General features: G+C 41.0%; 1 protein-coding gene across 4 annotated transcripts in view; it reads right to left on the bottom strand.

Moving 5' to 3' along the window:
* Window positions 1–24148, bottom strand: part of LOC121200642 (collagen alpha-1(XVIII) chain-like) — a 48476-nt gene that overhangs the window by 2711 nt on the left and 21617 nt on the right. The window contains exons 3-40 of one of the 4 annotated variants that reach the window (XM_041066054.1): window positions 20026–20273; window positions 19756–19926; window positions 18608–18739; window positions 13434–13508; window positions 12827–12919; window positions 11814–11949; window positions 10818–10861; window positions 10426–10620; window positions 10211–10237; window positions 9767–9829; window positions 9497–9577; window positions 9143–9190; window positions 8726–8860; window positions 7642–7695; window positions 7095–7130; window positions 6771–6905; window positions 6372–6431; window positions 6200–6235; window positions 5962–6006; window positions 5497–5559; window positions 5279–5314; window positions 5104–5187; window positions 4793–4858; window positions 4404–4466; window positions 4165–4239; window positions 3913–3948; window positions 3705–3758; window positions 3305–3361; window positions 2978–3037; window positions 2841–2882; window positions 2256–2342; window positions 2048–2075; window positions 1742–1810; window positions 1420–1445; window positions 1204–1302; window positions 958–1111; window positions 774–847; window positions 449–577 (exon numbers count right to left, since the gene is read on the bottom strand). In XM_041066054.1, coding sequence (XP_040921988.1) covers window positions 449–577; window positions 774–847; window positions 958–1111; window positions 1204–1302; window positions 1420–1445; window positions 1742–1810; window positions 2048–2075; window positions 2256–2342; window positions 2841–2882; window positions 2978–3037; window positions 3305–3361; window positions 3705–3758; window positions 3913–3948; window positions 4165–4239; window positions 4404–4466; window positions 4793–4858; window positions 5104–5187; window positions 5279–5314; window positions 5497–5559; window positions 5962–6006; window positions 6200–6235; window positions 6372–6431; window positions 6771–6905; window positions 7095–7130; window positions 7642–7695; window positions 8726–8860; window positions 9143–9190; window positions 9497–9577; window positions 9767–9829; window positions 10211–10237; window positions 10426–10620; window positions 10818–10861; window positions 11814–11949; window positions 12827–12919; window positions 13434–13508; window positions 18608–18739; window positions 19756–19926; window positions 20026–20273 — 3116 coding nt within the window. The remainder of the gene's footprint in view (window positions 1–448; window positions 578–773; window positions 848–957; window positions 1112–1203; window positions 1303–1419; window positions 1446–1741; window positions 1811–2047; window positions 2076–2255; window positions 2343–2840; window positions 2883–2977; window positions 3038–3304; window positions 3362–3704; window positions 3759–3912; window positions 3949–4164; window positions 4240–4403; window positions 4467–4792; window positions 4859–5103; window positions 5188–5278; window positions 5315–5496; window positions 5560–5961; window positions 6007–6199; window positions 6236–6371; window positions 6432–6770; window positions 6906–7094; window positions 7131–7641; window positions 7696–8725; window positions 8861–9142; window positions 9191–9496; window positions 9578–9766; window positions 9830–10210; window positions 10238–10425; window positions 10621–10817; window positions 10862–11813; window positions 11950–12826; window positions 12920–13433; window positions 13509–18607; window positions 18740–19755; window positions 19927–20025; window positions 20274–24148) is intronic. The other 3 variants (XM_041066055.1, XM_041066056.1, XM_041066058.1) reach the window with 3 other exon arrangements.

The following is a 24148-nucleotide window of genomic DNA, read 5'->3' as shown; positions in this document are numbered from 1 at the left end:
AAGAGAGAATTCCAAAATATTGGACCTCTGATTCACAGTCAGTGATTGAGTCACAGAAACATCTTTCTAAAAGGATTCTTTTTCTGAAAAGATGTGTCTTTCCGGTGTCCATTGAATTTTTAAACTAGAATTGGATTTTGACAGGTCGGCAACTTCATGGCAACTTCCAAGTAACAGAAACCAAATTATACTGCTGTTACATTTTATTTGATGAATCAGTTCAGCCTCAACCTACATGCATATAACTTTAAAAAGGGCGGCGGCTCTGCCGAATGCTGCAGCATCATTGTTCAACTGAACGGCTGCACAAATGGTCATAGTATGAAGGAACAAAATCCACTGGTTTCATAATCTGACACTCGTGTTTTAAAATCATGTTTAGAATTGCATATCTTGCACAGCACAGGGTGATTTAACCTAAACATACAGCACTAGCCCATGTCTCTACCTGTATTTCTTTCCATCCCTGGGAAACTTTGAGGAAAAGACTTCCTGTTGCAGTGACGTACGCCAGAGTTCCCTCTGCGTCCCTGACGGTGTGCTGCATCATACTTTCACGGGTCGAAAATGTTTTCAGCTGACAAACAAATACAAAGAAGTCCAGTTACATTTGCTGAAGGAGCTCAGGTGGTGTGGTAGGAAGCTTTGGAAAAAGGTAGTAAGTGGAGGATAAAGCAAGAATATTTTATCGCAGAAATAATAACAAGAAAAACTGACTGACTGGGATATAGGTAAACATACTATACATGGCCAGAGGAAACAAACTAACTTACAGATGCTGTGTTACCCGAAGATCCAGGAGGTCCAGGTGGTCCAGGAGGTCCAGGGGGGCCAGCGATGGTCAGAGCTGCCATAACAAAAATGTCAACACCTTTCATACAAGCTCATAAATGATTGTTTGATCTCTGATAGGACACACAGTAAATTTTGATGTAAATGATGACCTATGAGCTGTACCTGAATTGTATCTTGAGGGTGATCCAGGGGGTCCTGGAGGCCCTGGAGGCCCCGGAGGACCCACGGGACCTGGTCTCCCATAGCCTGGGATACCTGGTGAACCTGGCACTCCAGGGGGGCCTCGAGGACCAAGCACTGACTGTCCTTTGGGTCCCTGAAACATGTCAGGAATAAGTCACTGATTACTTTATTCGGTTCTTTGTCAGAAAGACGATACGGTCGTGTATCTGTGAGATTCTGACTCACCACCAGCCCTTGTCTCCCAGGGATACCTGGTAGCCCTGGCATACCAGCCTCCCCCTTGTCTCCCTTCTCCCCTTTGATACCCTGGTCACCTCTGGCCCCCTGCAATTACACACAAAGTATAGACACACACCCACCCACACACACACAAACTTGAGTCTCATGGCACATTAAACCAACACATTCCCAAAACAAAACAAACTTTGTTTCGAAACTTACCCAGCCTCCCCTGGGAAGATATGTAACTAGAAAAGAAGAAAGACAGGAAGGAACAGAGGAAGGAATTATTATATACACAATTAAAAGTCCAAAAAAAGATCACAGCAGGGTGATCTCATTAAAGAATATCCGCAAACACTGGGAAAGTAAAGAAAACACAAACAAAATGCTCTTCTTAAGATAAAATCAGGGCTTCTTTTACAAACTTTATAGAGCTGTTTTTGGATCCGATCTCTCTTTTTAGCACAGATTGTTTTTCTCTTTGGTGATATTAAAATGAATTTATTTAACAGTTTTCATTTATCCTAAAGTGTTGACTCACTTGGTGGAGCTGGAATCCCAGGAAGGCCCCTCTCTCCCTTTTCTCCTTTCACTCCTGTCTGACAGTTACCTTGGAGACAAAAAGCCATAAATCAATTGCTTATCTTTATTTCTGACTTTTGTTATAATTGATTTTATTGTAAAAAAAAAAAAAAAAAAATTAAAAATGCTCATTTAAAATATTTAAGTAACCTTTTTTGTACTAACATCCTAAATATTTGGGATATGTAAATATTTTGATAGAAGCGCCTAAAACGGATTTTAGGCTTCATAATTTATGCTTAACATAAAAGAGAATCCAACCTACCAACTGCAATGGTTCCATTGGGATTAAGCTGAAATAATGGAGCACAAACATTAACAGTAGTCAGTGATGACTGAATTTGGAAATCATAGTTTTGTCAGAAAAAAAATTGATTATATTCCTTTATCAGCAATTAATCTGTGGTGTTAATGTTATAATCCATATTCAAACGACCAATGCAGCTTGTTTATGACTGGAATTTTGGTACTACCTTATTTAGTTTTTGGCACTGAGCCTTCACCTTTCCAGACTGGACATGCAGCATGCAGGAATATGTTGGGGTAAACCTTGAACAGTTCTGAGTGATAAAATGTTAGGCAGTGCTGATGTTAGACAGAACATGCACTTCATCTTTACACAGAAGGAAAAGAAGGGAGATGTGCAAGAGAAACAGTACTTAGGAACTACTATACTGTTCTGCTACAGAAATTAAACTTTGAGATTATGAAGGCAATGAAGGCTTGATGAGGACAGACACCTAAGAGGTGACTCAGCGTAGTCTCTACAGGCCTGGAGAGAACTGATCGATCTGGGCAGTGACTTTTATACAGCTTGTGTTTGAGGAAATTATAGATGTATCACAACACATCCAACACACGCCTATGCTTTATGTCATCAAGTATACAATAAATATATTATTTAGAATATTGACAAAGGACAAGGTTTAATTTGTCATTACAAATCAGTGAGATTTCACAAAAAGAAATCTCAAAAAGCAAAACAATTAAGTTCTCCAACACATGCTGTGATAAAAGACAATGCTTATAATAACAAGGCTGCATAGATAGAAACTTACTGCCATTTTGCAGTGGGGTCTGAGAGGGATGGGGAACACTGTCTTCAGAAACCAGGAGAAGAGAGAAGACAGTAAGAACACAAAATCCAAAAAAAAAAAAAAAAGCCGTGTGTGTTAATGCATATGCATGTGCTTACTCCTTTGGGGCAGTTAAACATTCCTGGACGGCCCGGCAGCCCAGGAGGGCCAGGAGGTCCCTTTAAAGAGTAGACGAAGACAAGAAAACAAATAAATAGAAAACAAAGAAAGAGAAAAGCTGAACATGAGCAACTTGAAGTACACAGTAAAAAGAGAAAGTACTACAAAATTTCACACTAAAGTAGAAGTAATATCAGCAGCATACTGGCACAAATAAATGAATAAAAGCAATTTGTTCATGGTTCAGCGTCTTTTGTATTATCTCATTTTTACAAACTCCAGCCTTTTCGCATGCTCTTAATTTCACCCTGGTGTGTGTGACTCACCGGCAGCCCCACAGAGTCCCCTCTCTCTCCTTTTGGTCCCACCAGGCCTGGACGACCCTACACAGATAAAGAGACATTATCCAAAATCATCCAAGTTAAAACAACAACTATATGAGAAGTTAGATTGGATTTAACTTTAATGATTCCCACAGGGAAATCCAGGAAATTGGATAGTTTGTTGACTGAGTCATGCGTGTGTGTGTGTGTGATTTAATTTAAAGTAAAACTTATCAAACAGCAGGTGTACTGAACTTGAACAATTGTTATTTGAAAAGAACACAGAAAATAAGTATTTCTAACATGAATTTCCTTGAACAAGGAACAAACAATTCAGGTAAGGAAGTGTTCATGTCTGTACGTCCTTTTAATCAGTGATATTTGGTGAGATCATGGTGCTTACAGGTCTTCCAGGAAAACCAAACTCTCCTTTTGGTCCTGGGGGTCCCATAGGTCCCTGTTAGAAAAAAAAACAAAGTGACTGATCACATTTCTTAGATGCATTTACTGTATCCTTCATCCATAGTAGCAGAAAACAGTTAATGGTGTTATAAAACCTGAAAATTTTAATTGAATTGATTCTGCTTTTGTTGCTCACTGTCATTACTTACTAGAATTCCCGGGGGTCCAGGTACACCATGATCCCCCTACAAACAAAAATACATTTACACTGACACGAACAGTCCCATTATAAAGGTATGTAAGGTCACATCTATGGCTCCTTTTTAAATGAACTATTTATACTGACATTCAAATCATGAAGAACATGCACACGTAATATCCCCGGTAAGTACAAGCCAAAGAAGAGTATGAGGAAAACTGATGTGGATATGGAACGTGAAAACTGTGACAGGAGATATGACCTTGACTCCTTTGGGTCCTCCTGACAACATCGATCCATCCGCCGCAATGACAAATCCTGGTTCACCCTTTTCACCCTGCACACACACACACACACACACACATGAACAAACAAAAAAGGCCATATGTAGACAGAAAAACTGTGCATGTACAGAAACTGTGAGAACAGAAAAAAAGAAGGGTTTGTTTAACATATTTAGTTGGCTTAGATATCATACAGATGCAAGCACGTCCCACTTACTTTCAGTCCCGGAGGTCCCTGAACACCTGGCAACCCAATGTCCCCCTTTGAACCCTGTGGTCCCTGCAAACATTCAGCAAATTTAAACATTAACATAACCCGACATCTAAATGTCTGACTTTGTCATGGCAGGAATAAAGTCAAAAAGTTAAAATTATTTCTCAAATCCATGTTTGTGTACTCATTTGTGTCATGTATGACTTGATTTGATGTACTTTACTTCTCATTGTTTGGAACAGGAAACCTGACAGCTGAATGCATTAACTGGAACACAGGGCTGTTACACGCTACAAATAAAATCCAACCACAGCTATCTAAACAAACATTTTTTGGTGTCATAACATCAAGAAACGTGGTCTACAATGGATGTTTTTGTGCCTGAAACTCACAGCAGGTCCCTGAGCTTCAAAAATCCCTGAGAAGTTGAAGGCACCATCTGTGTCGTTAAGTAGAAGCTAAAGCAGAGACAGGAGAGTTTTGTCAATATAAACAGACTTATTTAACAACTGCATCACTCTGGTTATACAGCACAGTTATTTCAATCTCACTGTTTTTCTAAAACCCAAGTATGTGTCATTAAAACATGCAGTTGAAAAGCTGCATAGCTTGTGAAACAACCATGTTCCCAACCCTCAACATGACAGCAATGCCCATTCTAGCTTAAGTAAGCCTTGAATGGCTGAGGACAGGTGTTACTTACATCCTGGAGGTTGATAATGGGTCCTGGGGGTCCAGGTGGTCCTGGAGGGCCAGGAATACTGAGTCCGTCACGTCCCACCTCACCCTAAAACCCACAGATGACATTTTAGCATTTCAGTAAACAGCAACACAACAAAATCTGGCCACTGCACATATCCAGCCTTTGATGGTTTTACCTTTTGTCCTGGATCACCTTTGTCCCCCTTCGGTCCCTGCAGATGACAGGATAAAATATGAACCACCACCATGAGTTAAATATTCTGTTATTTTCTACCAGTATTGTTGTGTTTTTCACAGGTATACACTTTAACCCCATCTATAATACATGTTCTTTTGTTTGTCTTTGTGAATGTTGTATTAAAATTTGTGCGTGTAATGTGATCCATGTTCTGACCTCCTCCCCTTTTAGCCCCTCCAGTCCTGGAAACCCTGGTGGTCCTGTAGCGCCTTTCTCCCCCTGCAGAAAACATCAAGAAACATCCATCATGCTCCATTTATCATTGTTACAACACTCCCAATGGTAAAATGCATTTCTAAGATTCCTATCCAATAAATAAAATGACAACAAAGTGACTTGATTTCCGTCTTCCTCATGGACATTTCTCTCTAAACAAAAAACTAAAGTCAACTCAGATCAGTACAAGATTCACTGGAACGTATTGAAATGTATTGATGCCTCAGTTCTGCAGGGAGATAACAGGTCAGATTAAACAAGAACCACAGCCTGGCAGGTCCTGACTCTTGTTGTACTATGACCTAAGGGTAGAAACTTTTAAGAAGCTTGTCTGATTCGTGCTGAGATACATTTCAAAAAGTATAACAGAATAACGCCTGAAAGAACAGCAGATAACAGACTCACCTTTTGCCCTGACTTTCCCGGAGAGCCGTCTAAACCATCTTCACCCTGCAAGAGGCAAAGGCAAAACTGTATAATTAAATATATATGCCCACAATGAAGGGCAGCCAGCCAACAAAGCTGTTAATTCTCTGTATGTTTACTGGAATCTTAAGCATAACCAACACATGCCATCCTCAAACCTAAAGCCCTGATACAAAGGGTTATCACTGTGAAGCACACACATAAACAAATGTCTTACCTTGGGTCCTGGAAGTCCAGGGATTCCTTGAGGACCCTGTGCAAAACAGTAGTATAGTAGAATATCTGATGCAACAAGACTAGCTCACAATGATCATGAAAAAAACAAACATAAAAACAAGATAACACAGTACAGAATGCTATTTATGGCAACAAACATATTGCAGTTGTACCTGTGGGCCTCTGGAGAGCACATTGCCCAAATCAGTCTGCAGTGCAGATCCTTCCAAGTCCTACAAAAGAAAGCAAGAAATTCACAATGGTCAAATTTGGGACTAAAAGGTGATCGTATCTTTGTATGTGCTACCTTACACGTAGCACATACAAACTGAAAAACAAACTATTTCAGGTTTGTCTGAAATAGCAAAACAGTTGATAGCTGAACAGTTTATTGGCCACACACACCATGCAGATATGGGGTCTCTGTTTACAGAGGCCAACCACAAACAACCAACAAGCTTTAATCCTTCTAAACAGCAGCAATGATGCTGGCTCCTCATGATAACAAACACACTAACAGTGTCAGGTGAATTGTAAGTGGCCTCTTCATGAAGCAGCGAAACAAGCTGTACCTCAAAGTCCAAGGCGAAGCCTCTTCCAAAGGGTCCTGGGGGCCCAGGAGGGCCAGGTGGACCCCTGGGACCTGGCTGCCCTTGTGAACCCTCTGACCCTGGAAGCCCTGGGAACCCTGGAGGGCCCTGGTCTCCCTGGGAGACATGACAAATTAAAAAAAAATGTGGACGTATGTTAAATGTAAATCATCTTCAAAACTGTATATATTCTGGAACGTATAAAACATGCACAATGGGTACAGTGCTAACGTAAAAGCCAAGTATAAATCATGACTGCTAATATTAGTTATGGTGAGTCATTGCAGTGAACTAATCAGATCTTACCTTTGGTCCTGGCTGCCCACTAACACCAGGTTCTCCCTGTTAACAAATGAAATATAATTAAATAACATTAAGTACAGCAATGACAAGAGAACAACTGTAGTTTCTGGTTTGCACAAAAAGGCAGAGCAGCTATTGAAACACAGACTTGTTTACACTCAAGCCTTTAGCTTTATTCCTCAGGGTCACCTCATTAAGAGCTTGGCTCTTTGTGTTAGGTGGTTATTTAGCGTGTGTGTAATTGTTTTTGCTAAGAGACCACTAAGAGTCCTGCTCAAGGGAAATCAGAGTGGGCTCACACAGAAGACAGCGTGGTAGAAATCACACAAGCAGAAACCAAATGGAGGTTGGGGTGATGTACATTCACATAAGAGGAAATAACTCAGATTTTTAAATTGTACTGGGAAAATCAATGTATGTATTCAATATTCTGTAAGAGCAGTGTAACAAGAGAACTTCAGAGTTAACAAGTGGGCTTCTTAAGACCAGTTTTGTACCTCTTATTTTTTTGTCCATTGTTAGAATAAACTGCAACGATTCTTAGCCTCACCTTGTCTCCCTTCTCCCCAACAGGCCCTGGATCGCCATCTTTTCCATCAACTCCCTGTATTTCAGAATTTCGGAAGGACACAACATGGACATTTATTACTTAATTTGCATGGGTTGTGTAACTGTCGCTACCATTCATACTTTTCAACAAAAGTGATGGGACATGCAGGCTATCAAGGGTAAACTGGTTAAAATGAGGACATCTTAAACAAAGCTAATGAGCTCACAGAAACTGAGCGGAATAACCTTTTATGCACCTAAACACTGGTGCAAACCTGTGAGTAGTCCATTCACACAGTTAGTAAAAGCCTCTAACATTCTAAGCACAAAAGACACATTTTCCCCAACGGATGCTATAGCTGAGACCATGTTCTGCAGGCCAAAATGCCATTTGCTTTCTGTACATAATGGGAAAAGGACTCTGCCTATTGAGATGGTTGGTACATGGCCACATATACGTGTAGCCTTGTGCCTCACTGAGCTGTACTGAAAGGCAGCATTATTCACAAAGGAATACACAGAGATACATACATTTATGTTCTTCAAACCTACACTTATACATAGATACACACAATATGTTTGCACATTGATGAATACAGTACAGCAAGCAATGGCAGTAAAGCAGTGAATGAACATGGGATTTTCAGGAAAAGTTGGGGGAAATACTGTCTTTTCAGCCCCTTAGATTTGAAGGGCCCAGATGTTAATACCTGACCGAACCCTGAACCAGACCCAGAACCAGAGCCACTAAACCACTCCTCAATCACCTGAAAACAGAAGCTACATCAGCAGTGCAAGTGCTCTCAACACTGGAAAGGCCTAGCATCAGTTAGTCACGTCTGATGTTTAAGATGAAACTTCAAAAGCTGCTTTCAAAAGAAAAGTTTTCAGAGCGACTTTCTGTACAAAACTATCACTGCTATCTTGTTTCAGAAAATAATTGGTCCTCTAGAACTTTCCTGTCCCATTTTTAACTTCCCTCTGTAATATTTTAATGCTTTTGTCTGCTTTTGTCTTTGCTCTCACTGATGAACTGTAAATAAAAGATGAGAGGAAACGAAGGGAGGAAACAATGTTTTACTTACAGGGATCCCAGGTTCACCCTTCTCTCCGTCCTTGCCGTCTTTCCCAGGGGCCCCAGGTGGTCCGGGAAAGATGTCTGTTGATGGGGTTCCTGGGGGCCCTGGCCGTCCTGGGGGGCCAGGAGGCCCTGGAGGCCCCTGATGAAATAAAACAATGTGTCTTACTCATATAAAGGGGAAAACTTTTATGAGGTAGCTTCCATGTACCTTTTGAGCTGATGTTGTTGAGTAAGTGCTCTCTAATATCAGAATTCAACAAATACATCTTTATGAAAAAAGGTGCAGTTGATACATCACACACATTAGTATCTGTACAATGAGAAAGAGAAGAACAAACAGTGCAGGGTTCAAACATCGAGCCGGAGAGTTCAACATGAACATGATGTCACAACAGAAGAGTAAAGAATGTAAGTCACTCACCCTAATAATTTCTGCATCACTGTCAAAGTCTTCAAATCCTGACCCCTCCTGATGAATACATGTCATATGACCAGTCAATTAGTCAACAAACAAGCCACGGTTAATGAACTTATCTACGAACACGATGCGTTAAGTCAGTTGAAGGCCTTCATGCCTAAAAACTTCATTTTGTTCAGAGATTCCTTATTTTACACTTCAAAGATGAAACACCTTATAACTGTAACCTCAGTAAAAACAAAAACACAACTGAACACAGTTTGTTGATGAATAAACCTAAAAGGATTCAGTTCTTTGGGATTGATTTCCTTTAGTACAAATTAAAGACATATGAATTTCTAGTAGTTAACAATCTACCTGGAACACAGAAGACTTGCTTGCTCGGCCAGGAGGTCCAGGAGGCCCTGGAGGACCTGGTAATCCAACACCAGCATCACCCTGAGGAAGACACCATGGAATATTCATGTATTCATTTCTATTTTCAGCAGTTAATATAATTACTGGTTTATTCATTGGCTCATTTCCTTACATTCCCATGTAGGGATGTGTCTGTAAATATAAAAGTATTTAAATTCTGATCCTATTTGAGTCCAGGTATTATGGTATTAAATGTGGGATGCTGTCTACCTTTTCTCCCTTAAGACCGGGCTCGCCCTGAAGTCCTGGGAATCCTGGAATCCCAGTAGCTCCCTGGGGAAAAAGACAAACACTGCTGTGCTCAATATAACAGAGGCAATGCCAGATCAGGTATATACGGTTAGGTAACACAGTTCAAGTGTAGCAAACTGACACTTCATCCATATTTATGTAGTGAAATCAGGAATGATAAAGATGGTAATACCAGGAATTTGACCAAGACTGAAAACCCAATCTAGTGGCACAATTCAGAAAAGGGAACGGGTAGGACCAGCATTTAGTATCGGCTAATATATCAAGTGTAGCTCTTGAAATCAGTACCTGTATGTTGAAAATGGGTACACTCCTGTATCAGTTTTCCCCCAGAGACACTAAAAAAACGACTCCCCAAAGAATGGACCTATAAATCTACAAGGCTGGAAAGACTTCACTTACTGGCACACCACTTTCACCTTTGCTCCCCTAGAGAAAAGACAGAAGTGCAAAACCATTCATTATTTTATCTTCTGACCTGTAGAACTAATATAAATAACAGGCAGTGTTCTAAATAGTTCATCTAAAGTTTTATTTTCATAAAATAGAAAGCTACATTTAAAAATAGAATATTCTGAATATTACAAACAAAGCAAGAAAAAGCATATAAAACTCACAGGCTGTCCATCTTTCCCAGGTGCTCCAGGTGGGCCTGAAGGTCCCTGTGGCCCTTGTGGGCCGCGTGGTCCCGGCTCCCCTCCCTCTCCCTCTCCCTCTCCAGAGGCTCGTCCCGGAGGGCCAGGGGGTCCTGGGGGACCGGCTGGACCTGGCTCCCCACGCTCCCCTTTCTGCCCAACAGACACCTGGAGGGACTGATCATTAGGTAGATTCACTGACCAGTTCATTTTTTGCATTTATTTACTGGAATATATGAATCCATCAAGCTGTAAGCATTTGGAGCTTTAATCACACTAACTTTAACTAAGGTAAAAAGAGAACCTTTGGAAGAAAAAGTTAAGTTAGTGTCTGAGAAAACTAGATTCATTTTACTATGAAAATCACTACTTACAGTGTCCAGTATGGAGGCTTGAGTAGCTGTCTGAGTTGATCGTGCTATGACACAAAGACACAGTGTGCACATTAGACTTTAACCATTTCAATTTTAAACAACAAAGATTAGAAATCGTCCAACTGCCAATGTTTATATTAAGTTTGATCTGACTTCACCTTAATTTAGGGCAGAAAAAGAGGGCAGAGTTGGGGAAAATAAAAGTTGTAGCTACATGGTCTTGCTCAGCACCATCTGCTGGCTGATTTGAGAAATACAAGACAGGAGGTGCAGCCTTGGATTACTACTATTCTTCAGGTAAGTTTGATGATTTAATTAAGAAGATCTGTAAAACTGGAATACAAAACATAATAAAGAAAAGGTATGTCAGGCTTCGTTTTGTCTGTTTCTTGTACAGTCATAAATACAAACTCATAAACATAAACTGAAATCATTGTTTACGCAACACAACATACGTGCAAGTAGCGGTTAGCTCTATGCTAACATAATATAGAAAAGCCCTTTGACGGGCTAGCGCATTAGCATCGGTCGCACTATTAATACACAAACGATAAATCAAAGCGGGACACCGTAACAGCTAAGTCATACAGATAATTTGCACAATAACAATATTACTCACAGAGTATATCATTTCGAAGTACATCAGGAAGAAAAACGACCGTGAGTGGAGACGATAGACTGTATAAGACAACAACTTTGACGAACGCTGAAAGTTTGAACTACAGAAAGCCCGCAGGGACAAACAGTACAGCAACGTAAATAATCCCCCGACACTTTTAAAGGGGCGGCACAACTACATCCTTACTGTATCAGCACACACAGCTGTAATAAATGCTTTACATGCATGCATGCATGTGTGTGTTTTGTTTTTGGGTTTTTTTTGTTCTTTTTTGTTTTGTTTGTTTGTTTTTTTTTAATACCTGCAAGTAAAGACTCAATGAAAACAGTTTTTTGCTGCCTGCAAAGATAGACCACCTTAAATGAATAAGGTAATACCTCCAACTGTGGTCATCTCCTCCTCCTGTCCAGAAGTCTCCTCGATGTCTTCATCCTCATCATCGCTGACTGTTGACAGCTCAGTGGGTGGAGCAGGGACCGGGGTGCTGTAAGTGGGGTCGAGCTCTGGGAGCGGCTGTAAAAAAAATATGTGGGGAAAAAAATGGCTTAATCATTCTGCCACCTGACAAAAACCTGTCCTTAAACAAGGCACTGAAATTTCCTGTGACCAACGAGGCTGAGATCATGCTGGTCATGTTCCTGCTTCAAATGTATCATAGTCTGTGAGCTCTCTGCTCCACACTGATGGTGTTATCTTATTTTGGAGTGTGTTTGTTTATATTGTTTTCTCCTGATTAAGTTAGGAAGGTAAGGCACAGCAATTTGGCTTCTATAATTTGGTTGTTCTTAGCTGGTTCACTCCCTTGTTAAATCTGTTTTATTTGTGATGCTGGTGAATGCCAAGCCATAATCTTAGCTTTTAAAACATGATGTAAACAGACAAATCAGCCCGGAATCTGCCTCCTGCCACCGCTTAGGACTTTTGGGAAGATGGGCCTTTTTGTGACTTGGCTGCTCCTAGACAGAGCATGATGCAGTATTGTATTAGTTTATTTTTTTTTTTTGACCTCACGCCTTTTTTTAATCTATGAAAAATGCATTTTGATAAAGAAAAGGTAGTTTTAAATTTGGAAAGCAACATAATGCCATATCAACCATTTTCTTGTGGTTAAAGTTAGCTAAGCAACCACATTAATCCTTAAGTAAAATAATCTAGTGGTCTTTTCGCCCCTGCCTCTCCACACTGTTGTATTTTTTCCTTTATTTCAGAGAGCACAGAGCTGGCAGGGAGCTGCACATATCACCATGTTCCAGTCTCAACCAGGCCTAAAAGGATAAGAGTTGTTTTCTTTGGTCCAAGTCCAGATCAGCTAAATGGGAAGAACAGGCGGATACTGTGCTGTGTTTGAGAGAGTGTGTGTGTGTGTGTGTGTGTGTGTGTGTGTACACACCATGGTAAACTCTCTCTCCTCCACAATCTTCTTCACTTCGTCTCTTTCTTTAACATCCTCATAATCATCGTCTCCACTCCCGTATCCAGAGGCCTGGAGAGGGAAATGAGAGCAGGATAAACAAGGAGAAAGACAGAAATGATTAAATGGACAAAGGACAAATGGCATCTGAGTTCAAGCTGTGGGATGAGTGAAACTGGATGAAGAAACAGCCCAAAATGCTTAAAAATATTTGTAAACCCAGCCTTTGGTTCCCACAGTTTCTGTCATGACTTTGTTTTAATTACACTATATTCAAGCACTGATATGATGTGATTAATGCTCTAAACAATATGAGATAAAATAGGAGATCAAAATATATGTGGAACAACTTCAGCATACCTCAACATTCAATTACTGGACAACCTTTAACTGGAACAAAGATGACCAAACACAAATCCACATCATGTAGTTTATCGTAGTGCACTTTTCCATCAGTAGAGGGAGCAATAATTCCAGGTTTGGGCTGCAGAGACTGTGTTCCAACTGATTCAATAACAGCTAAACGTCTTTCAGACTCTTGTGTTTGGGTGGGTTTAGGTGTGTGTGTGTTTTCGTGCACACTCACATAAGGATCATCCTCCTCACACTGGTCATCTGGGGCCGTGGGATCTGACTTCAGCACCAGCTGCTGGATGGAACCCTGGAGAGAGAAAGTGGAAGAAGAGAAGGGTCTGTGTTGTGTTGCGTGGTAATTTAGCTCATTCTGTGTCATTAAATTTTATTGAAGCTTAGCGTACATTTCCCACACACCAGCATACTGCCTCTGTCTGTAGACGCAGACACACTAACACAAATATTCACACACTACCACAACCATCTAGCAGTGAAACAAGTGCCTCATGCATTTGAAATTATTTTGAGATATCAAATATTAGATCTTACAGCAACTGTGTTCCAGGTTTCGTGTTTTAGAAATCAAAAATCAAGCAGTATGCATTCTTATATGCAACCACAAATATCATTATTTTCAATTACTCTGCATCATTTTCCCTTTCCCACCCCTGTTGGATCACTGTGGAGGCCAGTAACAGCTTCTACACATCATGTCAGTGCATCAGCGAGGGATCTGTTTAAGTGTTAAGACTGTGACACGTTAACAGTAACAGTTTACCGGTAATTAATGTGACTATGCAGACGTCAGTGCTTTAATTGGCCAAGATTAATGAGCGGATGCTACGTCTGCTAGAGGTCGCCCAGCAATAAAACACAGTAACAGTGGAGCTGTGAATTCTGACCTTCTGCTCAGAGTGTCCCTTTATTCTTTTCATAAGCAAGTGTGGAAATATCTGATGTACGTGTATGTATGTGCCGAAAAAAACGGATGGACGTCATCTGAAGGGGAAAGGTATGTTTTTCCAGATATTAAGTGTGTATATGAGTGTGTGCACACATGTAATTGTGAATGATCCTTTACATTTGAAAGTCAGTGGGGCCTGTCCTCTTATTGGATCACTAAAAACTTGCAAAGGCAATTTCAGCCAAGTTTATTGATATTGACTTCAGGCCAGAGGACGAACACCTGTTTTTAATGGAATGAAGCACAGCCTATGAAATTCAATGATGGTGAAGAAGTGTGAAAGAGAGAAAGGGAGAGAACAGAGCAAAAGAGAGAATGGGTGGATATGAGCTGGGACAGCAACTAAAATCAGAGACATCTGTTTGTGCAGTAAACAACACATCTGATTCAAACAAAGAATGCGCCACACAACCCTTTCCCCTTCTTTTAAACAACTTTAGTATGTGAATTCCCCTTCAGTTAAGCCACAGAAACGTGGGTGAACGATTAGGATGGTCAGTTTCTCAAACTTTTTAATTACAGGAATGTAAACACTTGAAGTCACTCGGAGGATTTGTCAGTGCCAAGCTGTGTGAGTGACACATTTATGGTAGCATGCTCAAAAGTGTGCACTCTCACTCTCTCACACACGACAGCTATTGTCTGTGACACAGATGAATCAAAACTCACTTGAGTCTCTCTGAAACATGGACGTACAAAGATGGTCAACAGAAGTTCTTCTGTAGTTTTTACAATGACTCCAAGCCTCTGGAGAATGAACTGAAGTCAACAATGTCCTCACAAATGGCAAACATGAAAGTGTTTGCGCTAAAGGAAAAGGTAGCTGGCTTTGTACAAAAGAGGTCTGGCTTAAACGGTCATACCACCCGAGAAATTGTCCTCCACTAGTCAGGAGGTCTGCAGTGCCAGATGTGAGGATTTATACAGCTACATGGTCGCCCCACTTGTTGAACATGTTTAATAATGATGATAAAACTTGGTAGAGCCTGTCAGCTCTGGGCATGAGAGAATGCAGTTGGTACGTCTGGTAAAACAGGGCAAGCCATGTTTCCTGGGTATCTGGAGTCACACTGCTGGCTTCGGGGCTCGGCCAGACTCCTCTGAATTTATGTTGGAACTGAAGTGACCCCAGGCTGGGTGAGGTCTGTCTTTGAACCTGTTTCTGGGGACATTGTAACTGTTCCCTTTGTTCCAGATGAAGTCACTGTCTGAACATGAACAAGCACGTGCTAATGAACAGAGGCAGCAAATGGGCTTTAACAAAATAAACAATGAAGTTTTGGGTATTGTCCACAGCCTGGTATTCAGTAGCTTTCACATGTGAGGGATGGCTAACAGAAAGGTTAAGTACTTGCAAGGCACTGCTCTGTGTCTGCAGTTACTGGCAGTCACCATGTTGAGGAAAGTGTTGTTGCCAAAGCAACGAAGAGCAGCTTTCTTGGGCCGCTACTGGCCAAAGGTGTGTGTGAGAACTCTGACTGCCATCACCACTGTGTCCGGGGTCAACACACATTGAAAAGATTTAACATAAACAAGCTGTGATATATCCATGTGTTACCATACACACTAAGTTACCTCTGTTTGCCACAAGGTGTCACCAGTTAATGTGATTACAGCATGTGCCATGACTTGTACACTGAAGAGCGATGTAAGATTAGATAGCCATTCTTCCATGTGAGTGTTTTGATGACTGTTATTCACTTCATTATATACAGTATTCATCATCTTTCACGGATGACTCCACATAAAAGTTAATACGGTTCTGTGTGAAAAGCCGGAAAAACGCTGACATCAAGACAAATTTCTTTTTTGAAATTCTGCTTTAAACTGTAGCAAAAGCTGCTTCCTGAGAATCTCAACACACATGCAGAGGGACAGAAATTTATTCAAGAGCATATTTGGCTAAGAACGTGTATTTTTGTAATGTTATGAGCAAGAAAAACACTTTCAGTTGCACAGGGAGAATCAGAAGACTCATACACATTGTCTTTTCTTTCTTCTTCTCTCTCACACAAACACAGACATGTAGAGATGGTGCCAGCCACACAAGCATTTTCCAGCACCCAGCATGGTGTGTGAAACTAAGGAAAGCAAAAATATGAGTGAATAAATCAGAGCAGCAGAAGATATTTTAGCATATTTGTTTGCATGTGTGCGAGTGTGCTACTGCAGAGAGCTACTGCTGCTGCATGACCGTTACTGCTCTCCCCGGGTGGAGATAGAGGATTTCTGACAGAGCTGCCAGTTCAAACACTAAACAGCTGGAAACCAACAGTCACTACTGTTCCTCTCTGTCTGAGGGAAAGGAGCAGTGAAAGAGATGGAGCTCATTGGGCGGAGAAATGAGAAGAAAATCTACAGAGGGACTCTGGGTGAAGTCACCTACAGCTGCTAATGATGGCTTTGCTGGAGGTTTACAGCTGTAGAGCAGTGGAGGCTAGAATGTTTTTTTCTGATGGACAGGGGAAGTACCCTGCATGGTTTTCTGCTGCTTTACCCCTTAGGCTACAGGTATGAGTGATGCCTGGTGAGGCTTGACACCATTTTTCTTTTTTAAGATTATTTTTTTTTAGCACTTCTGTCTTCATTGGACAGTTGACAGTGAACCAGCAGACAGAAAACGAGGGGAGGAGAGAGAGAGGGGAGCGGTATGACAAGCAAAAAATGTCCAGGTCTGGAATTAAAGCAGTTCTGGGTGCTTCTGTAACAACATTTTTAATGTCTTTTGTATGACAACCATTTGAAATACATGTTTATAAATGGAAACCATTTATGGGAGCCTTAGCATCCTGACATTTTTCAACTCAACTTCATCCATCATTTTCTAATATTAGGTTTCCCAAGGCTGAAAGTAGCTCCTAACTGGCCAAGTTAAGAAATAATGGGTATATCAGCAGTCGTCCTAACTCTACAGTTGTTTCAATATTGTTTCAACATAGATGAACATCATATTGAAACACTTATTTGTATTCAAACATTACTTTAAAAATGAAGTGGCCACTTTCGCACTTTAAGATGAAGCCAGTTAGTTAAGATGTAGAAAATTAGAGATTTTAAATGGTGGTACAGTGCAGGGTTTTTTGGCTCTTCACTGTAAATACCCACGTCAGAGCTGGTTTTAAACCACAGTAGGTAGTAGAAACCTATTTGACAGGTTGTTCCAGAGAAAAACTGACTCCCCTCTGAGACCAAAAATTCTTGAATAAACACACGTGCTCCCTGCCTGGCTCACTGGATTTCTCTGAAACTCTCCTCAGATTTCTCTAATAAAATGTTAATGAGAGGAAAAAAGCTGCTTGGCGATAAGAACTTTTTTTCCACTGTCCTGGAAGAAAGACATCTTGTAGTTTTTCCATCATATGAACTTACATAACAACAAATGAGAGGAGAAGAAGGAGACTAAAGGTTGCAGCACAGCAAAGAAAACGCCTGGTTTTTGTCTGCAGGGTCACAGGTCAAGCATTTTTCTAACTTAGCCACCAGCCATGGAATGGTTTATTCAGAAAAAGAATTGCTGGCATGTTTGGAATAATTTCCAAATGTTTTAGACAAGTTTCAGATCTAATATCTTAATATTGAAAACTATTTTCTGGCTGCACTTGCTCAGCCATACAGATAGCAAATAACTGAATGATATTCCCTGTACACTGAACAATTTTCCTCTCATCATCCCTCCATCTCAACCACACTGGGACCAATACAGCCTTTCATTGCAATTACAAAACGGCAAATCATAGATGATTGGGAAGAAAAGTGCTGAAGCATTTAGTGGTTCATTTTCTTTTACAAGAACACAGAGAGCGGAATACAGCATCGTGTGCGTTACTACCTCGTCTCATCTGACTCCTCAGCACTTCTCTATCACCCACTCCCTCATTATAACTGCACAGGGATATTTTTAACAACAGATGCATGGGACTGGAACCTCCACCCCTGCTATTGTTTGATTCTATTCCTTTTAATTGAAGCCTTGGCAATTGCTGTCACAGTTGCACTCAGCATAAGTCATTCAAGATGAGGCCATCAGCTATACTCCAAACATGTAAATCACATACAGCTCGTCATTTATGAGGTCTCGCAAGTTGAGGCCGTGATCATAAACACATGCAGTCATTCATCCCTTGTCTCCTGTGGTGGTCATAAAGCTGCCAACAAAGACTATTGTATTGATGTCTCAAATGTAAAATAGGAAACCGCCCAAATGCCACGTTTAGCAGCAAACTCAACATCTACTCTCAACTCATTGATCCAATTACAGCTGACTCGAGGAGTGAAGAATGAACTAGACTGGAATGAAAGAGACACAGAAGAGGAAAAAGAGGGAAAAACCTTAAAATACTGATGTTGCAAGACCTGGGTGGGCAGGGTCGACTGACGGTGTACAGAGACACACTGTGTGCGCACACAAACACTCAAGCAAATCCAGTCCCATCCCAACTCACCACAAACCTCGCCAGGCCTGTACCCCCAGCGTTTCCTACAAAGATCCCTGAGCTGGCCTCAAAGGTCAGAGGCTGAGGACTCCTGGTGAAGGCAACTCTGTGATATTCCTCACAGTCCATGTAGAGACGCACCTGGGGCACAAGGGTAGATAGACACATATCATGTTTTAGGCTCAAAGCATTTTTCCTTGACATAAAACCACATGAATAAACAGAGAACTTTCAGAAAAAAATCTGGTTGAGTGGTGGAAGAATCTTTATTCTCTGTACACACTGACAGATCATATTAACTGAGCTCTCAGGTTACTGTAATTTTGTGACAACATTCGCACATATCAAATAAACATCTGCAAAAGATAAAAGTGTCATATGCAGCTTATTTAACATGAGGACTTGACATCATCTGACTTTGATAAGTCCCAGTGGTAGCATAAAAAATGACACTGGCAGACATGCATGTTGAAAACTGTCTGAAAGCAACAATTTTTACAGGTCTAATTTCTCTACAAACAAAAACATACTACTTCAGAATACTGTCAAAGGTTATGTCTGGTGATATTCTGTCTTTCTTATTACTGTCAAAAAAAATCCCATTAAACAACTAAAGCCAACATTGGATTTCACTGCTGGCTTCAGCTAAAGGCTGTCACAGCTTATTCCCCTGTGCCACAGAATTCATGACTATTAAAGACTATTAAAAACACATCAATGAGCCACACTGCTTCACTGAGTGACATGTTCTTTCATTACGATGATCACGGGAACTGTAGTTTATTTTGAGTCAATCCCACATACACCGCCCTGCTGCTGTAAATACTCACTGGACAACAAATGCGCAGCTGAACATAATCATTAACAAATGTATTATTTACATATGTATTTACTATTGATTACAGTGCACAGCTATTTTAGTAATTGTAAGTGTCTACCTCAATAGAATAACCATAAACAAAAGAGTCCATAGTAGTATAAATACCAAAGTTCACAAAAATTATTTTTTTTTTCTTTTTCCATTCTGAGAAAGTGAAAACTTTCACTACATTGTTTCTGGAAAAATCCTCTTCCTCTCCCAACTTTAAATACAGCACAGAGATGCAGAGAAGCATCTTTACCCAAACAAAGACATGACCTAAGCACAGCACACCCACCTCTGCCCCCTGTACCGTCAGGGTAAACCTCGCCCATCTTCCAGTCAGGTCTCCCATTTTGAAGGAAGCAGCTTCCTGGGTCCCACCTGTCGTTCCTGGGTCAGTGTAGTACACTACAACCCTCTGGGAACCATCCTCCACTTCTGACAAAGCTATACCAAAGTGTACAATCTTAACAACAAAAAAAAATGGATGTTAATAACCATTATTTCACATAGGGCAGGAAATAAACAGGAAAAGATATAGATGAGTTAAATCACAATGTCTTACTTTTTGATAAGCATCTGTAATGGCGAACAACACACCACCACGCCGTGTGGTGGGTTTAGCTATGACCGTGACAGCAAAGTCGTAGTAGAATGGGTCGGGGATGAATGACTTTGTGAGGCGGCCCACATTGGCGTCCGGTCCAAAGCTGTAGGCAGGGTAACCCTCAAAACCCGTAACAAAGGAGACAGAGGGGGGAAGGGGAACACCGATCAACTCTGTAAGGTCCAAGGCTCCCTGAGAACCACGGTCTGCATAAAAACAAACATGGAGGTGGGAACCATGTTAGTGGAGGGGGAAAGAAAATAAATTTCTCACGCAACAGTGCGTGTAAGAGTGCATCATTGACCTACTGACACCTTTACCAGACAAAAATAAATTCAGCTGAAAAGTCAAACAAAGTGGTACAAGAAAACTAATTGCTGCCATGTGACGATAAAGAAACAACATGGTATAAAGGGTTGCACAGAATTTGGCAGTCATTCATTGCTCGCTATTGGTGTCAAGAGCCTTCTTCATTTCAATACTGCAATTACAGTATCAATGATGTATAACAAATGTTGTTCATCTCAGAGCATCTGCAGCCAGATATCCCCTTGAGCAGCCTTCTCAAAAGAAGTGAAACCTGTTTATTTTCTGAATGATGAACTCTCTGAGTGGTCTGGCACTGTTTTCTAATCACGTCATAGTTCTTTCCTATAGGCCGAAATATCCAGGTCGTGTGCAAAAGTTTGAGAAAGGGTCAGTTTCAAAATGATAAAGCCCTTAAAGGTGTTTCAACTTATAAACTTAGTTGGGCTACAAGTTCTTAAGCATGCCAGACCATTATTCTCTCTCCAACAGACAAGCAAGCACTGCGTGAATGCCCACCTAGCACAACATCTCTCTCTTCCTCCTCTCGCACTCTGTCTCTCCGTCAAGCACACAGTCACTCACACACAGTCCCCACCACACCTGGTTCTGCTTAGTGGGAAGACCCCTGGAACAATCGCCTGTTCTTTTAGAGCATACGGGCAGCGGGGTATGGCCGCTGGGCATCTGGAAGGCATTAGGCAAGACTAACACACACGTGCTGCGCAGTGGCAGCTCCTGTAAATTAGGCTTTACCGCGTGGCGTGTGTGTGTGTGTATGTAAGTGAAGGAGCAACAAAGGCAAAGTGAGAGGGGAAAAGAGGGCCAGACTGAGATGGAGAGTGCCAACATTAAGATTTCCACAAGTGCTGTGTGTGCGTGTGTGTGCGTGTGTGTGTGTGTGTGTGGCCAGTGTGTGGCTCCCCACAGGAAGAGAGGCACACTTCTTCCCCCATGCATTAATAGGATTGAAACCCCTACAGACTGAGGTAATTAAAAAATAACGAGGTGCAACGCACACCATTCTGCTGTCTAACCTCCACTGCGGCTGAATACTGTAACATAGCTGGACTGTAGTTTCAAGCTGCTTCTGCTTAAATACTGTCTCTGGGATGCAGTGAAATCTAAGTATGCTGAAACAAGATTTAATATTTTCCCAATACTCTCTGACTCATTTCTGATTCCAGAGAACCCTGGAATCAGAAATTGGTGACTGGCTTGTTGGCTGTCTCACCTCTAGACGCAGACTTTGCTCTCTATCTTCTGTGTTGTCAGTGGTAAAGCCTCGCCAAAGTGTGTCTGCCAGCATTCCCACAGCTCAGCCTGTCACTGAGCTTTGTCTATGCCCAAAAGTGACATCACTGCAGATGTTCCTCTACTGGGTCAGAGACTGAACAGCTGGACAGATCGCCATGGAAACTAAAAGATACACTCTCTGCACTCATTCAAGTTCTCATCATGCAACAGGAACCCACGGGAGCTTTGCAGAATCAGTGTTTGTCCTGTATCATGCATCATCCTGTCACCATATTTATAATCAAACAGCTGATCATGCTGAAGGAATCTGGCTTTAGTTCTGGATAATTTCACCTTAATAAAACTGTCTAGGGCTCATGATATGGACCAAAAATCATCTCTCTGTATACAATATACACACTGGTATTTTCTACAAAGTGGCCTAAATGTTCAGTTTTCAGTCAAAGCCACACATGAAATGTCACGAGCACTTTCATTAAAACAGACTGATCAAAATACAATCTAAAGACAGAGTTAACTTATGTGTGGGAACCACAGGTATTTCTAAGAATCCTCAGAGAGGGAGGAGAACTGAGCGAGTGTGAGAGAGGAGGGATGCAACAACTGGCATGGGTTTATGGAGTTCAACAGATTATGTAACACAACATCAAACTATATCAGTATAAACAGTATTGTGTCATCCTATCTCGTTTGAAAATATACTGATATACCTTAAAAGGTCGATTTACCGCTCAGCCCAAATGCTGTCAATAATGGAAGTAGAGCAGTGAAAATAAAAAACCTCCCTGTGCAATGTCAGCTGTGAGTAATTCCACTCAGGGTGTGACTTCTCAGGGTAATCAGCCTTGGCTGAGTCTGAGCACCACCTGCACTGCAACAGGGCAAGAGAAAGAGAGCAGAGTTGAGGAGGAAGGCTCTAGAGATACAGTAAATGTCCTCTAGCTAACGTTTACAGTAAATGTCTTCAAGGAGTATAAATGAAGTACAAGATACTGACAGGTGATTAAGTCTTTGAGTCACTAAAGAATAACACTGGCTTTAGTAAGGTTTTAAAACTTGTGTGCCTGACTAAGATTTTTAGTGTTGAGGCCTGATCAAAAATGGAAAAAAAAGAAATGGGAGATATAATAATTTGCTGATGATAGATATTGTATTTGGACAACTCTAAATGGTGCCGGCCAAAGTAACTCAGCTGTCAGTAAGTTCACGGCAATTTGTAATGAGCTGCCACGTATGATGAGAGTCTCAGAGACCGGAATCTAATCAAACCTCAATCATCACACAGTTAGATAGGAACAAGCTTATGGACTTTTTTCGGTTCACATCTGTATGTGCATGTACGCTGCAAGTCATTTAGAGATGTAAAACCTCACTGTTACATGGCAAATCCTTGGTGGCTGTGGTTCCATTACATTCACACTGTTGTCTCTTCCAGAGTCTCTCTCATTGTGTAATCATTTTAACCCTTGTCTGTTCCTATAAATACTTAAACTAGATTGACTTGAACTGCGAACTCTGCCAGAAATCCTAGCAAAAAACAACACAGAAACACGGACATAAGAATGAAATTGTTCATTTCTTGCATTAAAAGGTTACTTCTTGCCAGCAGATTTTGAAACAGATTATCAGTGTCCCTGAATGCAAAAGCAAGGAATGCGCCTGCCAACAATTGCAGCCAAAAAATCATGAAAATTATTGAATCAAATGGCTGATCAGAATGTAGTTTAAAAGTTTAAAATAAATAAATACCCAAACAGGGATTTGCTTTCATATTCTGTTCCATACAGCTTCAGTTCAAAAGACGCACAGTGTTTGATCGACAGGAGAGATGTGATGTCAGCCATGTGTTGCTGTGAAAAGCAGGAAGTTCTAGGTAAATTGCAAAGACCACACAGCCTGTGTATTTAACTGGCGAGCATGTACATGCACGCTCATTTAGCATGTGTCTAACCAGGTGAGGCTACAGGCCTCCCATTTAGCACAGGGCTGCTCTGTTAGAGTCAAGCTAAAGTGCCAAGTCAGAGCAGTCATAAAGAAGAGGCAAGCAGAGCTAAATGCAGACGCTCTCACTGCGATCAAAGACTCACAGCGGTTAGCTCTGAGATGAATGGATCTTGCACAGTAACAAAGGACCTTTTTTCACTTGTGATTGTTTGATGGGAGAGATTAGCATAGTATATATGGAAATAGTCCCAAACAAACCTATTATTTGTAAATGAAGAAGGAAGGAAACCCCATATTCTCCCCAAGTACAATGAATGATATAGTTATGTACGAATTTCCCCACGGGGATTAATAAAGTATCTCTATCTATCTATCTATCTATGTACCAGTGGGAATAATGACCAAAGGATCCAGAGAATACGAGAGAAAAGTGGTAGCTTTATTATGGGAATGTGGCTGTCACAGTCAAGCAGAAATTTGAGATTCCTATATCTAAGGAATGAGGCAGCACCTGCGTATGTGACTCTCCTGTATGTTAGGAATGTGATAGTCATGCTCTGATAGGAATAAGAGG

This window comes from Toxotes jaculatrix, chromosome 20, assembly GCF_017976425.1.
Source record: "Toxotes jaculatrix isolate fToxJac2 chromosome 20, fToxJac2.pri, whole genome shotgun sequence".
NCBI classification, from domain to species: Eukaryota; Metazoa; Chordata; class Actinopteri; family Toxotidae; genus Toxotes; species Toxotes jaculatrix.
Note: the sequence above shows the minus strand (reverse complement) of the source record. Positions and strands in the feature narration are given on the sequence as shown.